Consider the following 19,174-nt stretch of genomic DNA (forward strand, 5'->3'; position numbering starts at 1 on the left):
GCTATATAAATGCAAGTAGTAGTTGTTGTTGTTGTTTTGATGCTTAGAGCTGGAATAGGGCTATCTAAACTCATCTCAAGTGAGACCTTTGTACCGAGAAGAAAAGGAATGAAGTTTTCACTCTATCACTCTGGCTGGATTCAAATCCAGGTCCTAGAGTGAAAGACTAGTGTGCTAACCCACTATGCCACCCACATGAGTTAAATAAACATTACAACTGCAATTCAAAAAAGGGCAAGTAGTAAAAAGGAATAAAACACAAAGTGCCAATGTTTTATGGGAAATAAGTCAGCAACAATATGCCTTCAACTGTCACAAATTATGCTGCCTGATATCCAAAATTAATGTCTGTGTTCCACCACTGCTTGTTTCCTTAATGCTCCCCTCCCACATATAATAAATCTTACAGTTTCACTGCTACACTGAGTTACACTGAGCAGAAAGAGAGATTGAATGTCTAAAGTTACTTAAGGTTTGAAGATGCTGTGTCTTATAGCAATACATACCTTCCATTTTCTTCCAGTAAACTTTAACCTGAAGCTGATTGTCCTGATAGAAAGGGGCCCCAACATCAATGAGACGCATAGTTCTTTTCCCATGAGACGATGGGAGGGCATTGACAACACCATGTCTGGATTTTGTTGCTAAAGGTGATAGATCTCCTTTGAAGAAATAATGCCAGTGTTAAACCAATTGCTGCAAAATAGAACGTCACCTCCTGTGCAGCTGATGGATTACACCATCGAAGGGCAAGTCCTGTTCATTATTTTAGACAAGTTAAGATGTCCCCAAATCCAATGCAGAAGGGGAATTCAGAAAAATGGCCATCTTGGTTCCCACTCATTGTTACTATTAGGCCATTAAGCTATTTGCATTGCTGCACTCTTGCCAACAGGCCCAACTACAGCAGCAGCACATTAAGGTAAACCAGGCAATGCCATTGCCTCCAGAGTGCCAAGAACGACCTCAAATGGGGTTTTTCCCCAGCACCTCCAGAGGCAGCATTGTCACTGCCTCTCGCACCATTTCTCTGCGATACAGGCAGAGTGCTCAGCCCACCTGTACTGCTTCAACTTGAAGTGGTTCTGAAATAAAGACTTGCAGTTATGCAGTACCCTATAATATCTCTCAGAAATATCAAAGCACTTCACACACAATGAAATACTGTTAAGTGCAGAGATTTGTTATGTAGGCAACGGCCATTGTCTGCACAGCAAGATCCCACAAACAGCAATGAGATGAATGAACAGTTTCTTGTGGCAATTGTTTGGGGTAGGAATGTTGCCCAGGACAGTGGGTGAACTCGCTTCTCTTCTCTGCATAGAGCCATGGGATCTTTAGCATGCACCTGAACCAATGGAACAGCTAAATAGGGTCTCAGCCTAACATCTCAGCCAAAGAACACACTTCAGACAATGCAGCACTCCTTCAGTACTGTACTGGAGTGAGTGTCAGCCTAGGTTGTGTGCTTCAGCCTGTAGTTGAGCTTGAACTCAATCTTCTGATTCAATGGCACGGGTCAAGGTGAGGCACGAAGGTACCACTCACTACCACTCACCACAAAGACAGCATTAAATAAATACATTTTAGTATCATTATAGTGCCTTTAATATGCATTATCAAGTGGCCGATGGTGCAAATGTCAGTTAGGTGTGTGCTAACCATGCCCCACGTTTCTTCAATCCAGCCATCACTTTAAAGATTTTTCAATGATTGGATATCAGTGATTTGAGACCATTCTGTGGAGGCAGTGTAGCAGCTACCTTACACTGCTGTTACCAGAAAAAAATAAAACAAAATAGGACACTTGGAGACACTTGTGCCCTTTTATGCCTCACACTGGTGAGAAAATAGGCCTTCAAATTTCCTATAATATGTTGAATTTGAACATACCCACACAAAGGCATGGCGTGGTAAATATAAAAATGCATTTTTTTCATAGAATTATCTACACCCTTAGGTCACTAAATAAAATCTATTTGTTTGCTCTATGAATTTCAGATTTGTGCTTAACATCAGTATTAATTAATGGCTCAAATTAGATGTTTAAACTTTGACTGCAATCTGTTCCTTAAATGAGCGGTAAGTTTGTATTTTATTACACAAATATTGACTGCTTTAAAAGGCTATACATACTACCTTATTGATTAGAAAGTTGACTTGGAGTATGTTATGGTACCTAAAGCCAAAGGCTTTTGTAAATATGACAGTACTTGAGTACTTACAGCCAGTGACTGCAGTCAATATTTGTTTTAGTTATATATACTTTTTGGCTCTATTCACTATTAGAAGTTCAGCTCATTAGCCATGTGAAGTCAGTTCAGTACATTTGACAGCAATCACCTTCACAGTGGTACAATGAGGTAAAGGTCACTCTATTATGTTTGCTGTTCTATATCCTCTGATGATGCATCCTGAAGAATGCAGCACTTCCCAGCTAGTCAACAGTCTGTATTGAAAATGAGATTACATTTAACAAACCACATTCAGATTTCTGGACCGCGTAACCTTTCATTTATGTGCAAATACAGTCAGCTTTTGAAAGTTATGATTGTAAATTATGATGCTGAAAGTACCCCCGTTCCTAAAAGTTGCAGAATGGGTCAGCATATTTTTCAAGAACTATACTGAGCTGGTCAGTATAGTGAGACATGAAGAATTCAGAGGATAAGAGAATTCATTTTTAGCGGGGGTCAAAGGTCATTTCATTGTAATTTTGCCTGGAAAGCAGTGGCCTTCTCTTTTTTTTATTCGTGGGATGTGGGCATCGCTGGCGAGGCCGGCATTTATTGCCCATCCCTAATTGCCCTTGAGAAGGTGGTGGTGAGCCACCTTCTTGAACTGCTGCAGTCCGTGTGGTGAAGGTTCTCCCACAGTGCTGTTAGGAAGGGAGTTCCAGGATTTTGACCCAGTGATGATGAAGGAACGGCAATATATTTCCAAGTCGGGATGGTGTGTGACTTGGAGAGGAACTTGCAGGTGGTGTTGGTCTCATGTGCCTGCTGCCCTTGTCCTTCTAGGTGGTAGAGGTCGCGGGTTTGGGAGGTGCTGTCGAAGAAGCCTTGGCGAGTTGCTGCAGTGTATCCTGTGGATGGTACACACTGCAGCCACAGTGCGCCGGTGGTGAAGGGAGTGAATGTTTAGGGTGGTAGATGGGGTGCGAATCAAGTGGGCTGCTTTGTCCTGGATGGTGTTGAGCTTCTTGAGTGTTGTTGGAACTGCACTCATCCAGATAAGTGGAGAGTATTCCATCACACTCCTGACTTGTGCCTTGTAGATGGTGGAAAGGCTTTGGGGAGTCAGGAGGTGAATCACTCGCCACAGAATACCCAGCCCCTGACCTGCTCTTGTAGCCACAGTATTTATATGGCTGGTCCAGTTAAGTTTCAGGTTAATGGTGACCCCCCAGGATGTTGATGGTGGGGGATTCGGCGATGGTAATGCCGTTGAATGTCAAGGGGAGGTGGTTAGACTCTCTCTTGTTGGAGATGGTCATTGCCTGGCACTTGTTTGGCGCGAATGTTACTTGCCACTTATCAGCCCAAGCCTGGATGTTGTCGAGGTCTTGCTTCATGCGGACACGGACTGCTTCATTTTCTGAGAGGTTGTGAATGGAACTGAACACTGTGCAATCATCAGCGAACATCCCCATTTCTGACCTTATAATGGAGGGAAGGTCATTGATGAAGCAGCTGAAGATGGTTGGGCCTAGGACACTGCCCTGAGGAACTCCTGCAGCAATGTCCTGGAGCTGAGATGATTGGCCTCCAACAACCACTACCATCTTCCTTTGTGCTAGGTATGACTCCAGCCACTGGAGAGTTTCCCCCCTGATTCCCTTCTCTTCTCTTACCCTCTGATCCCACTTGCTGAAGACTATGAAGTCGCTCAATACTTGTTTGACATAATTTAATAGAAAAATAAAGGGGTTCTACACTTATCCAATATGTTTGCTAACATAAAAGAATGAATCTTGAAAGTTCTTATTTTTTTCAGTCTTTACAATGTTGTTTCTCACAAATTGCTATCTAATCAGAAAGTCACCAAACATACAGAAGATATTTGTTTTGCTTATCCTGTATTGAGGTGCATAGTTGTGGCCTTGTGATATAGAGAAAGCAAGAGGATATTACAGGGAGTTGTGACAAAATATATGCAAAAGTTGCAGAAACCTCACTCTGCCTACCCACTCGAGTGTAATCCTTTCTCTCCCCCAACCCCTGCTTGAGGCCTGATGCAGTACCCCTCCATGCCTGTCTGCTTAAATCCTGATGCTCCTGCCTCTCCCCACCTGCCTGCCTGAATCAGAGTGTTCTGCCTTTCCCTGCCGCCAAACAGACTCCCATTGCTGGTGCCTCTCCCACTCCCTTGTGGTGGCCAGAACAAACATGAGAGACAAAAGCAGAAGAGTGAAAGGGAAGTGGAAAAGGGAAAGTGAAAAGAAGTAAGAAACAGAAGAGAAGTGTTGAGGGAGGGGAATGGAAGTGAAGAGAGGAGGGGAGCAAAGTGAAGGAAGACAGAAAAGCAAAAGTAACAGCAGAAAGTCAGAGACTCAGAAGTGAAGGAGGAGACAGGAAGGGCGCTTTTACACTGAGAGCGTCATTGATAGCTTGCATGTAGCTCTCCCATCATCTGCAATACACTCTAGTATAAAGTCATCGCCTTCCAGAGACTCACTAGAATTGCAGATCCACATTTCTCTGCATTTGGACTCCACGTACTTTTTGATCGTAATATTATTTTAGTATACAAGGGTAGTAATATTGATAGTAATATTATTTCAATTAACAAGTGCGTGGAGCTTTCAAGGAATACTGCTCACTTAAAACCCTATACTAAGTGTAAAAGAGCATAAGGAGAAACAGAAGTGGGTGATACATGATTTTCCCAAAAAGTTAGCAGAATGAAATGATAACTCTAATTGCAGTAGACCTCGTGTGGGGAAACGTGGGAAGCAGTGTGATAAAATGGGATAGACCTTCACTCCAGTAGAATATTCAATAATATCCTATACATTACAAGTTTTTAGACAATGGAAACTGTAGATTAGAAATTACTGGCGTCAATGTCACTGTACAAAACATTTAACAAACTTGTATGAATTGATCTCTTAACTTTTTTAACCCATTTATTTCAAACGGGATGATGCCTCTGCTAAAACAGTGGAGAATGGAATTTGATATGACTGCATCGAGCCTTCAAACAATAACATCGTTGACGGTGATTTTCAGGCTTAAGTTGCAAAAAACATTTTAGACATTAATTCATTGATCATTAAACAGCAATCTCAAGTTTATTTCAGCAACCTAGTGTTACTACAGCTATTAACACTGCAACAATCAGAAAAGAAAATGATTCCTTACTCATGCTGGATGTTCGAGGAGTGCCAAAATACAGAGAGACTTTGGCACCTTTTAGACGTACTTGACCCCAATACGTTACAGCTTGCAGGTCCACCATATAGCTGTTGTTAGGCTGGAGTCCCTCCAAGACCACATGGTTTTGAGACTGTAAGGAGTATGAACACTGTTGATATGTATACTGTAGATGATCTGATTAAAAGCATCCAACTTCTGCTTCCAACATGGCATATGAGCAGAAAATTCAAATATGATCTTTGAAAACAGAATTCTTGTGTTTTATTGAACTACCTACCAAATTTAGCCCTCATTTGCAGACTAAAATAACATACAATCATCATTAATTGGTAGTTGGATGCGCATACAAATATGTAGAGGTGTGTTATATTACTGTTTCACTGCATGAGAAATGCACTGCCACTCAGAGCATTTGTGTCTCATTCTTTTCCGTTTTTTACTTGTTGACCACATGTTTTTTTCCCCCACTCACCCCATTTACGGTTTTCCTTCTTTTCTTCTTGGCTGGCACGACTGACTTTGCGTTGACGGTCCAGCTCCAGAAAACTTTGTAATGGTGAACAGGAATATCAGGCTCTTCCAAAACATCCCAGAGGATCCTAGTGGTAATGGTGCCATCGCTATTTGCAGTAAAGTTACCGATTCTCACATTCGATGGTGCGGGTGGGGCTGAAGGATCTGAAACCAGGCAGAGAGGAAGTCAGTGAAAGCCAAAGATTCGACAGCGCTGTGCGTTTAATTGTCAGTCTCTTTTAAAATCAGAATTCACTCAGAAATTTGAGTTAAAACGTTCAAGTGCGAAGCATTTAACACCTGTTCTGCTTCAGTAAGTACAGCATTCTGGCCACTCTTGGGAAGTACCGTTAATTCTCAAAGTGCACACTGAGATCAAAATTCAATTGTAACCTTAGGCTTGCTGAGTGTAGTCAATTCCTTTTTCTATTGTTATTGATTGATCTCTCACCCAATATATGAGGATAAAGTGTCTTTATGTGGAGAAGTCTATAAAGCACAACATAAGGTACAGTAAAGTTGGCAGTTAAAAGGATAATCTCCAACTTGCTGCTCCTAGTGAGGAATGGTTGGAAAATCATTGGCGTTTCCAATATGTGCTTCTGGCTCTTGCTGGAGTGTGAAGTTGCAAAATTACTCCTTTAGAGTCATCCTATCCGAGCTTCCTTTCTGTCTGAAGAGCAGTACTTAATTTTTTGGTAAGTTTTTGTGCTCTTCAAGGCCAAGGAGTGCAACTTTTCCACTCTGTCAACATTAAACACTCCAGGTGAAGGAAAGCATGGTCTTTATTCTGCCCCAAAATTGTGCCTTTTATCCTTCCTTAAAAGAGCACCCCGTACAACATTGCAGTGATATTTTCCATACCAACCATCCCTGTGGCTTCTCCGAGAGGGAATGCAATTTAGTACCAGATTTTTGCGGGCGCAGAAAGTGGGCTGAGACTAGTTATTTTATAAGGAGGTCAAAAATTTGTGGAACGTGATCCCAATGGTTGTGCTGGGATCATGCTCGCTAGTGCCTTCTAGCACTGACCCTACTGGAGTTTGTGGGGGTTAGTGGGAGCGCACCTCATTAGAAGGCACAAGAACTACTTCAGCTGCATCTCTGGTGTCCACCTGCCCTGTGCTAAATAAACTCCACCATTCACCTACCCAGGGGGGAGGTGGGGTTGTCCAGGCCCTGCCACCCCCCAACACGGTCCCATTTCCCTCAGCCCCTGGAGCAGGGAGGCTAATCTGGCAGTTTAAAAAAAAAATGTTGGCACTGTTCAGGCATCAAGGCTGCTTGCCTGGCCTGGATCCCAAAATTGGAGTTGAAATAAAATCTTGTAGAGGACTATGCTTCCATTCACTTGGCATACTAGCTGCCACAGAAACACCAGGACCCTTTCCAGCCTCAGTAGCAGGAACTCCCGGCTTAGGGAGTCCCCGCCCCTGGCTCAGCCCCCAGCCATTATTTGGAGGTTCCACCCCTTGCAAGGCAATCAGAAAACTCCCAGAAATGGCAAAACAAGGTCTCCGTCATTTTCCTGGGGGTTCCACCGGTCATCCGCCAGAGATATGGCAGGAGAGTGGCAGAATCCCTCAAGAATTTCAGGGCCCATATCTTTAAAGCAATAGGAGGAAACTTTCATCCAATCAGTCTGGGTTGGATTTGAACTCACGTCTCAGAAGTCTAGTAACCTGCTTAGTGCAGAGAAAAATAAGAGGATTAACTTAATCTTATCATGAATTTAGCCCCAAGGAAATGTATGCAGAAAATGTGTTAAAGCAGACCTCATTCTTTTCTGGATTGCCTTTAAAGGGAGTAACCTTCCCTTATAATGGAATGTTATTCTTAGGCAACCTTGAGAATTAAGGGCTCCTTCCTGAATTCTGAAATCTATCTGAGTCTACCATTCATTCAAGCTCCAGTGCAATTTGTAGAACTCTGAGATCATGCTGGTGTGGCATTTTACAGTAAAGAACAGCTGTTCAGAACAGAAAGCAATTCCTAAGAGCTGTTTTTCTGAGACTTGGTTGGGAAACATATCTCCTGTTTCCACTCAACTTTATGCTCTACCCCAAATACCCGTAGCATGAAAAGTCTGATTTAATAAAAAATCTGCTTGGCTGTTTTCATTGTAGGGTGTTGAAGTCTGCTATTCTCAGGACAAACGTTCTTTGAATGTTCCGTGACATTAACCGACCATTAAAATTCGAGAAATACAACTCTTTGGATTTCAGTATATAAAAGCTTTGGTGAGCATCCGTGCCATGACTTATGGATTGTGTTGGACATTTTTAAGACAAATGAGTTAAACGAGATCCATTGTCAGTTACAGTGCATAATTCAAGACTATCATGAGTGATGATGTTAAGGTTTTCCATTTTAAAGACTTCCAGATGTCAACAGGAACGTAATTAGTGAAAACCCAAAACTTATCAGAAGAGGAAGAAGCAATTATTTAAATGATCCTATTGCACCCGAAATCCATTTGTCCCACTCAGAACAATCCATCTGAACAGCCTTAAGTCAACCAGCACTGACAACCATAAACATAGTACAAATAAATAACAGAACATTTCCCATTGATGCGGACTGGCACAAATCTCGTGGAGACATCTCAGCTCCATGAAGTTTACGAGGGCTCACAATCAGGCCGGGGAAAGTTGTTGCTTTTAACAATAACACTGCAGTTTTATAAAAGGCAACAAAAAAGAAAACTTTTTTTTACAGAAACTGAAAATAGCAGATGAAATCAGGATTTTAAAAGCTTTTGGACTAACAACAATATGGCCTGCTGCCAAAATATTCTTCATTTTAGAAATAAAAGGTCTGCCCAGTAAGAAAGCTAAATCCTGTAGGTCTCTGTCTCTAATCCCTGATTAAATATGGCTGCTGTGTTTTACACGGGCACCTTGTCTCAACCATTTATCACTGTTTCCCTTCTGTGCATCTTCCCAAATCTCAGAGATCACTTCAGTAAGCCAGAGTTCCAGTGATGGACAATTTACCATTTTCTATCAAAAGGAATATTTTTTGAAAATAGAATTTCTGTTTTTATTTAAAAAGTGTTTAACTTATACTTTTTTTTATTTTCTAGATTTTATAATTAAGTATTTGCCTTTGCCTTAAAGAAAAAAATTCTCACATGTTATACTGCCAATTAGGAAGAACAAATGAAGGGATAGAGCCACTAAGGGATACATATGATAAAGTCAGAGGCAATGATAGCGAAATGGCAAAAATATTAAATAATTACTTTGCTTCAGTATTTACCAGGGAGAATAATATAGTGGGCATGACATTAGAAGAAAAGATCAAAAAAAGATGTAAAGACATTTAACTTAGAAAGGGGAGAGATATTTGATAAACTAATCAAACTTAAAGAGGATAAAATGCCAGGTCCGGATGGATTGCATCTGTGCATACTAAAAGAAGTTAGGGAAGAGATAGCAGAGGCACTATTACATATAAATAAAAATTCATTAGACAAGGAAATAGTACCAGAGGACTGGCGGACAGCTAATGTGATTCCTCTATTTCAAAAGGGAGATGGAACAAGTCCAGGGAACTATAGACCAATTAGTTTAACATCGGTGGTAGGAAAGATAATGGAATCCGTACTCAAAGATGTAATTGGGAATTGAATTAATTGAAACCGAAAATATAATAAAGAATAGTCAGCACGGATTTCAAAAGGGAAGGTCAAGCTTGACCAACCTTGTTGAATTCTTTGAAGAAATAACTGAAATGTAGACAAGGGCAATGCAGTAGATGTAATATATTTGGATTTTCAAAAGGCCCTCGATGAGGTACCACATAGTAGATACATGACTAAGGTCAGAGAATGTGGAGTCAGGGGACACGTAGCAGAATGGATAGCAAGCTGGCTACAAAACAGAAAACAGAGCGTAGAGATTAAAGATAGTTACTGAAACTGGAAAAAGATGGGAAGTGGTGTTCCACAAGGATCGGTGCTGGGACCACTGTTGTTCATCATATACATAAACGATTTGGACTCGGGAATCAGAAGTACAATTTCAAAATTTGGGGACAACACAAAATTGGGGCTATAGTTAATACTGAGGAGGACTGCATCAAAATACAGGAAGACATTAATAAACTTGCAGAATGGGCGTGTAATTGGCGAATGAATTTCAATATAGATAAGCATGAGGTGGTACGTTTTGGTAGGAATAACAAGGAGGCCACACACTCCTTGGAAAATAAGAGTTTAAACGGGGTAGAGGAGCAGTGGGATTTAGGGGTACAGAAACACAAATCATTAAAAGTAGCGATGTAAGTTAATAAGGCCATAAAAAAAGCAAACCAAGCACTGGGGTTCATTTCTAGAGGGATAGAATTGAAAAGCAGAGATGTTATGCTAAATTTGTACAGAAATTTAGTTAGACCACACTTGGAGTACTGCGAACAGTTCTGGTCTCCACACTATAAAAAGGATACAGTGACATCTCAGCTCCGATTTTAACCTATCCCTCCCAGCGGGAATGCAGCTGGTTCAGGTTAGACACTCATTTTACACCCTGCCCGATTTTACTCTCCACTGATTTCAGGTTAAAATTGGGGCTCTTGTTATTATTGTTCCTCAACTTTTGATTAACTCAGTGGCTGCAGAATGAGTTTGGAGCTCGTCACAGTCTTGTACCTGCAGCGGGATTACACTGTCCCTGGTGCACAAGCTTTTTATTTCTATTCATTTCATTTTATTGAACATTGCTTCATAAATGCCATCTTCCAATTATTGATGATACTCTGCTGTGTTCTTTACCTTACTGATAGTGTTTCAGGTACAAAGAAAATGCAATTTATATAACTTATTAGTTGGCATAAAAGTAATCAAGGTAAAGGCTTTCAACTAGTTTAAAAGGGGTATGTATATAAGTGCAACAAATGTGTGAAAATAAAATCAATTCATCTATTACTACAGAAAGCTTTACAGTTTTTCATTCATACTGATAATTCAGAGTGTTTATTCCCCCACAATGCTAGCTGAACTGAATTTAAAGCAACCCTTTATTTGGAGTGCTTATCAAGGTAATGGATGTCAGTGTTACAGAGGGAATATTTTTCCACCTGTTACACCAAGTATCAGCATTGACTGCTCTCAATATCAGACAGAGGAAGTGTTGAAAATGTTTTATTGTATTCAATCTTTAAATAGTTTCTGATAACTGTAAAGAGTTAATATTTGATATTCAATCAGTTTAACTGTTGCAATATTAATATTTGTTTTAGCTTCACAGTTCATGAACTGAAAACTTTTACAAATGGTTGGACCAGGGAGTCTCGAATTTTCCCGGACCTACTGGCATTCTAAAGGTTAATGTTTAACAGTGCCGTTCATAAAGACAATAATGGGATCAAGTGGCTTTCATTGTATACTGTAGATTTAGTGAGGATTATGAGCACAGTTGAAAAGAATGCTCCATTCTGGCTAGACGACTAACTATATTCACCACAGAAACCACAGTTATTTCAGGCACTTACCTAAATCTGGGAAAATCCACCTGCTTCAAGACTTAAAGTCACAGCAAAGGGAGAAAAAAAGATGAAGGCAGCTCTTATGTTTGGCCAAACTCTAGGCTGGTGTGAGATGTAAGGAGTAGTACAAACCTTTTGAGGAGCGGAAGTGTTTGCTGGGAGCAGTGAATCCCCTTGTGCCGTGAACATTAACGGCAGCAACTCGAAACTGATACCACCTACTGGGACGGATGTCAGGCAACTGTACTCGCTCTTCAGTGGTCTGGTGACATAAAAATGTTTATTTCAATAGTTTTAAGAAAGTCAAACTATCAATTTGAATCAAATCAATATCAACATGAATGACATCAATCTATGCACGAGGCATGTCTGGTGGTCACCACTTCTAAACTTTGTTACGAATATTGGTTGTGCTTAGTAAACGATTTCAAATCATTGGGGCTAACACACTGGACTTGTGTTATTTGTTTCCTAATTTCTCCCTTACTCCTTTATTTAAGGTATCTATTATATATCACATATGAAGATGGACATTGAGGGTGAGTAGACTAATTGTCAGTGGGGGGGCATTACACCCAAGCCCAGTCCTGTGCACGCTCAATGTGCAGACATTTCTAGTAAATGTCACTGGATAGTGATTAGAAGCAAAAACCTTAACTGGCTTTTTCCCTCCTTAGTCCGGAGATGCTGAGACCAATTATAGTGCCTTCAGTGCCATCACGACTGAGATAAGCAATCTCAGTAAAGACCAAGTACTAAAGTGAGGCTCATAGGACACCAGGCAGTCTATTTAACCACAGCGCCATAGGGAGAACCTCTGTGTATTATTTGTTAAAAATATCACGTTACGATGACAAGCTATGAAAGACTTAATGCAGTAAAGTGTCAATCAAGATACTTGCTGGCACTAATAGATTAACAGGCCTCGTCCTTGAATTTCAGAGGTGAAAGAGCTGCCTCTCACACCTGTCTGTCTATGTGTTTCTCTCTCTCTCTCTCTCTCTCTCTCTCTCCCCCCATCACCCGCTCACTCGCTCTCTCATAGGCAACTAGGTACAAACGTGCAGCAGCAATAGTTACACAGCCCTGCCTACAATTAAAATGGATGCCCTGGCAAGGCGGCCAAATGCCAGAAAATAATTTTGTTTAAAAAAAATCAACTGTTAACTCAGCAGATTGTTAATAATATAATCATAACATTAGCCAATAAAGGAACAACTTGTCACTGCAATACAGCATTATTCTATTTCCTTAAACTTACAAGCGGCATAGAATCATAGAAATTTACGGCACAGAAGGAGGCCATTCAGTACATCATGTCTGTGCCGGCCCAAAAAGAGCTATCCAGCCTAATCCCACTTTCTAGCTCTTGGTCCATAGCCTTGTAGGTCACGGCTCTTCAAGTGCATATCCAAGTACTTTTTAAATCCAATGAGGGTTTCTGCCTCTACCACCCTTTCAGGCAGTGAGTTCCAGACCCCCACCACCCTCTGGATAAAAAAAAAATTCTCCTCAACTCTCTAATCCTTCTACCAAATTACTTTAAATCTTTGCCCCCTGGTTATTGACCACTCTGCTAAGGGAAATAGGTCCTTCCTATCCACTCTATCTAGGCCCCTCATAATTTTATACACCTCAGTTAAATCTCCCCTCAGCCTCCTCTGTTCCAAAGAAAGACTGGGAAGATTGGGTTTGTTTTCCTTGGAGCAGAGGAGGCTGAGGGGGGACATGATTGAGGTGTACAAAATTATGAGGGGCACAGATAGGATGGATACTAAGGAGCTTTTTCCCTTCGTTGAGGGTTCTATAACAAGGGGGCATAGATTCAAGGTAAAAGGCGGGAGGTTTAGAGGGGATTTGAGAAATAACTTTTTCACCCAGAGGGTGGTTGGAGTCTGGAACTCACTGCCTGAGAGGGTTGTGGAGGCAGGAACCCTCACAACATTCAAGAAGCATTTGGATGAGCACTTGAAATGCCATAGCATACAAGGCTACGGACCAAATGCTGGAATATGGGATTAGATTAGACTGGGCTTGATGGCCGGCGCGGACACGATGGGCCGAAGGGCCTCTATCCGTGCTGTATAACTCTATGACTCTATGACTCTAAAAACAACCACAGCCTATCCAATCTTTCCTCATAGCTAAGTCCTGGCAACATCCTCATAAATCTCCTTCTCTACCCTCTCTAATGCAATCACATCTTTCCTGTAATGTGATGACCAGAACTGTATGCAGTACTCTAGCTGTTTCTCAAAGGCTGCAGTTTCTGAAAAGCTGCTGCTATGGTTTCACTAGATGCAGGCTCCAGGAAAGTGCTGCTGCGTGCACTGTCAATAAAGTGTCCGCATAACATCTTTGCCTGTAATGGTACTCCGCATTTTAAAATAAAAATCACTTACAATCCCTTTGGGAATGTTTACAATCGGTAAACTGAGTACAGTCATTAAACTACACTGAGGTAAATAGGACATCTTCCAATTAGCTGACTACTAATCAGCACAATTTTTCACGAGCTTTTAGATTAACATAGATCAGTTTGCTGATCCCAAAATCATGTGAAAAAATGCTCCATCTATTAATCAGTTGAATATTGTATTTACTGCTATAGAGTTTCTGACTAAAATAACACTGAAGTTACAAACTGCTAAACCAAGAACAATCATAAAATATCACAAAACACAGGGTAACTGGTTTTACTTGATGATAGTCACGGACTAGCAGTAAGAGAAATCAACTGGCAGATTCCCATCAATGTGCTTGCAATTCAATAACTTACACAATGCAACTCTGAATATTTTGGGACTGCAAGTTACAGATTGAATGATATAACACCTGTGGTACCTGCACAGATATTGTGTTACAGTCTCTGGGTTACATAGTCAGGTTATCCAGAGCCATCATAATCTCAACACAAACTAGGCGAAACGTTCCAGCTAGGCAGGTAGTCATAGAGGTTTGTCCCTGCTGCGGCTGGGATAAATCAGGGGAGAAAAACTTGATTTTACATGAGTATTGCATTTTCTAACCATGATGGACTTTAAGCTAGTGTACAGGTACAAAAAGTACTCAAAAAGACTAATGGAATATTGGCCTTTATCTCAAGGGGGTTAGAATTCAAAGGTGAGGAATACATGAAGTGATGCTTCAGAGCCTTGGTTGGCCCACATCTGGAGTATTGTGTTCAATTTTGAAATCACCGAACCTCAAGAAAGATATATTGGCCTTGAAAGCGGAGCAATGCTGATTCACTTGAATGATACCAGGGCTTAAAGGGTTAAATTATGAGGACAGGAATCTTAAACTTGGCTTGTATTCCTTTGAGTTTAGAAGGTTGAGGGATGATCTAATCGAGGTATTTAAAATGGTTAAGGTATTCGATAGCATAGATGCAGAGAAACCATTTCCTCTGGTGGGGGAATCCAGAACAAGAGGGCATAATCTTAAAATTAGAGCTAGGCCAACCAGGAGGGAAATCACAAAGCACTTTTTCACACAAAGAGTGGTGGAAATCTGGAACTCGCTCCCTCAAAAGGCTGTGGATGCTGGGACAGTTGAAATTTTCAAGTGAAGTTTGGCGTTATTCAAGTGCAATCTGAAAAACGAACAACTAGTTCACTTCTTATTTCTGACCTGTGCTACTGTTTGCCAGTTGGAAGCATCATCTTCACTGGGGTGTATACCGTAGTTCCATCTTCGTTGCACCACGTAGATAACTGGTTCAACAGAAATGTTGAACTTTGACGACCATTTGATCTCCAGATTTCCAGTTTGTAACTCTGCAAAACTTAGCTCTTTTCTGGGCTTCAGTGGGACACCTGCACCAGAGGGTACAATAGGAAGTCATCATTAGAACAGTTAAAGAACACAGGTAGTGAGGCAGCAAATGTTCAAGTACATATAGAAAGATTTGGACATATAAATGAATACAGATAAAATAAAGAGAGGCAGAAACAAAGAGTGACAAGAAAGAGAGGAACAGAGGTACCGTGATCTCCAATTTGTATGAATTGGTGTCCTACTTTATAGCTGTGCTTTTTGTACAACTCTCCTCAGGAGTGAAACTACTCAAGATCCAGGTCGTGCATCAATGGGAGTTAAAATCCCAATATATACAGCACAGCAACGTGCAATTATATAGCATCTTTAACATAGTAAGTGTTCTGAGGCACTTTACACATCCAAGCAGTAGAAGGATTGACCAACAGCATGGACAAAGAGGTCAATTTTGAGGAGACTTTTGAAGGTTGGGAGAGTTAAAAAGTTAGGGAGGTTTAGGGAGAAAATCCCAGATGACTGAAGTCTCTGCACTCAATGGACTGGGAGAGGTGTACATAAGGGGACAGTCAGAAAAGTGCTCGTACATAAGGCTGGAGGAAGTTGCAGTGGGGGAGGGGGGGCGGGGGCATTTGAATTTAATGTGATGAGGGACAGGAATTAGATGAAATTCAGTGAGGACAAGGGTGATGGGGGAGCAGGTCTTAGTGCAGGATAGGTTGCAAATAGAATTTTGGATCACACTAACTGGCTGCTGTGGGTCAATACTGCTGTGGAGTGCTCAGTTTCTGTAAGAAATGGAGCGAGAGTACAGAATGCATAAAATGAGATTTAAGGGTGAAGATATAAAGGATCATAGTAAGTTGTAGGACACAGTGGAATAGTCTCTATGTAGTGGAGGGGCAAGCTACCAATGTTCACACAATGAAACAGGTATGATAGGCAATCACACAGGAGGTGAACACAGAGTCTAATACAAGTAGAATCTTAGAGTGTATTGAGAAGGTGTCTGACTTGAAAGAAAAGTTTCAGTATGAGAATGAGCATGAGCAAAGGTAGCCTACCATATATGGAGGTGTCATGTCTATAAGTAGACACTGGTAACAATCAAAACAAGTTAAAGGTGCTAGATGAACTTGTACAAGTTGGAGGATGGAAATATATGCTAGGTTTATACAATTAGAATTGCATGCCTTCTTTTTGCATGTATTTGTACATCTTTGTATCTCAACATGTGTAAAACACTGAAATGTGCTATGTACTGTGTGCATAGCAACAATGTCTAGCTATGTGCATTGACTTATTGTGTGTCCTTTTCTTCTTGTTACAGTTAGATCACAGCCCCAGGAACAGCAAGCCAGGCCCTATCAGCAACAAGTCTCATCACAGCACTCCGTATGATCACCACATGAAGCTCACACCTGCCGAGAGACACACAGGGTTTTAGACGAGGAAACAGAACGTAAGTCTCTGCTCACAGGTGTGGAAAGAGCACAGATGATGGCTGAGGGAGGGCTCGATGTTGCTGAGCAGAGGCATAGCATTGCCACAGTCCCTGCTGAGTCACTTCATGCTTCTAACCCGACAGTTAACTATGAAATTAAGAATACTTCAGAACTGTGAATGCATGCAACAGTTCCTTGCATCCTTGCAAACAATGCTGCAAATATTTGATACACAGTTGGCTGAACCAATGTTCCTTCATACAGTGGTCATTGAGCTTCTGTTAGCTCCTCCCACCTCATTCTCAAGCCATGACTTGGGCTCCTCTTCCTCTTGCTCCGCATGGCTTGTAGCTGCTCATCTTCCAGAAACATGGGTATGCCTCTTTCAGTTATTATGTTGCGCAGCATTGTCATTTTGCTAACCTTCTCTGGAGCAGTATTTGAGTACACCAAATGTCTTTTCAATGATGTCCCTGTATCTTAAATGAGCTTGTTACAAGCATTTCATTGGGAATAGTGGAGAATTGCATAGTAATGCCATGATCCTCAACTGGAGCAAGTAAACCCATATCCCTGAAGAGTTAACCATCCGGGAATAATTGGGCAACCCATGATTCCCTTAACATATGGGTGTTGTGGTCACTCTCTGTAACTTCCATTAATGACGTAGGGATGGTCACAGACCATCTGGACGTTCATCAAATGAAATCATTTTCCATAGGTAGAGACATAGAAACATAGAAAATAGGAGCAAGAGTAGGCCATTCGGCCCTTTGGGCCTGCTCCACCATTCAAAAAGATCATGGCTGATCGTCTAACTCAGTACCCTGTTCCCACTTTTTCCCCATATCCCTTGATCCCTTTAGCATTAAGAAATATATCTATCTCCTTCTTGAATATATCTAATAGGAACATAGGAACAGGAGTAGGCCATTCAGCCCCTCGTGCCTGCTCCGCCATTGGATAAGATCATGGCTGATCTGGTAGAAGATCTGATGGTAGAAGAAGACATGGTCACTAGGGTGCAGTCAATCATGCATGTACCCTCAGAACCACATCATCAGCCTCTCCTGTCGCTGCTGCATGTTGAATCTGATTTTAATATTTTCACCAACTTATTACTCAAAGTACAGTGCTGATATTATTCCTTGGTTGCAAGAGGTACCACAGTTCACCTATGTCTTCCCTGCTGTGTCTTAGTTTCTTCACACATTATTCCTTGACAAGGTTGAAGTATCCATGTCACTGAAGGAAGATGCCCTACACAGTTAATAGATTCTGGTGGACCTCCTCAGGCTTTCCTAGCTATCATTTGCTACTCATCCTCTCCTCCTTCTTCAGTATATCCAACAAAGTGAAACTTGTTGATGCACTTATAATGCTGTGTGGCCTGAAATAGCTGAGTTGATCTTTACACCTCCTACTCTACACCTCTGCTAACTGTTTCCAGTGCCTTAACACCACCTTTACAGTGAAGACCATTAATAAGATGTGGAGTGAAAGGCAAGTATGGGAACATTTGCAGGTTTGCTTTAAATTGATATTTAATAAGCCCTCAACAAGCCAAAAGAACAGTTAATGCAGGGTCTATGCACTGAACTGTGTTAATCTGGTTCGGTCCTAGGAGAAATTTTGGGAAGAGTCAGCAACAATGCACTAATACCTCGTTAATGCAAATACACCAAAGTATTACATATGAATTCATACTTAGCCCAACCATTACCTCTAACACACAGAATAATTTCACTCCGTAAGTCACAGCAGTATATAAATTGCACCCTTATAGAGAATATAAAGCTAAGCATGAAGGTGTGACTTGTACACTACACTAAGGACCCTTAAAGGATATACAAGTACAATATTTCTCCAGAATAAACATCAAACATATAAGCAGCTAAGTGTGGGGTTTATAATACACACAAGGAATGACTAGCCCTTTCAGTTGAAAAGCAGGTGATATGGTTTTATATTCTGGCTGATCATAGTTTATTTTTATTATTTGTGACAGACTTTAGCATTCAGCTCACTTATAATTATAAACTGTACTTCAAGCAACCTAACTGCCTGAAGGTGATCTTTATCATGTTAACCTTCCTGTCAACCTGAATCGTAACCTTCAGAAAATAAGTTTAATTACAATGTGCAATAAAACTGCAATTTACATGCAAAAGTACAGTACTTGTTTTTTTATTAGAATTTATTTAGTTCTTTCACTGGAGGTAACATAACATCTCTCCTGTATTTAATTGTGGCCAGATGTTCTTTGGAATCACAAGGAGTGCAATGCCATCGCCTATCTCATGGCTCTGTAAATTCCAATCTGCAACTTTGGATCCCAAGGCTAGATTCTAAAACACAGCTGTGATTATTTGTTCATTATAGTTACACTATAGTTAAATTAAAAGCAGTGTGACTCCCATGTTAAGCCAGTGGATAAAGACACCACCCAGTGCAGTACCAAGCCATACAGACCAGAGAGCCAAAAATGTCATTCTTATATTGTGTAGAGTTAGCTGATTGCAACTGGTCCAGCAGATAGAATACTACAAATGGCCTCAGTACCTTGAGGACTAG

At 41.0% G+C, this 19,174-nt stretch overlaps 1 protein-coding gene across 1 annotated transcript in view; it reads right to left on the reverse strand.

The window, feature by feature from the left end:
- LOC137322467 (anosmin-1) overlaps nt 1-19,174 on the reverse strand; it is a 153,937-nt gene that overhangs the window by 20,657 nt on the left and 114,106 nt on the right. The window contains exons 5-9 of the mRNA XM_067985386.1: nt 15,012-15,196; nt 11,511-11,640; nt 5,851-6,056; nt 5,364-5,508; nt 507-662 (exon numbers count right to left, since the gene is read on the reverse strand). Of these exons, the coding sequence (XP_067841487.1) occupies nt 507-662; nt 5,364-5,508; nt 5,851-6,056; nt 11,511-11,640; nt 15,012-15,196 (822 nt within the window). The remainder of the gene's footprint in view (nt 1-506; nt 663-5,363; nt 5,509-5,850; nt 6,057-11,510; nt 11,641-15,011; nt 15,197-19,174) is intronic.

This window comes from Heptranchias perlo, chromosome 6 (genome assembly GCF_035084215.1).
Source record: "Heptranchias perlo isolate sHepPer1 chromosome 6, sHepPer1.hap1, whole genome shotgun sequence".
Lineage (NCBI taxonomy): Eukaryota > Metazoa > Chordata > Chondrichthyes > Hexanchiformes > Hexanchidae > Heptranchias > Heptranchias perlo.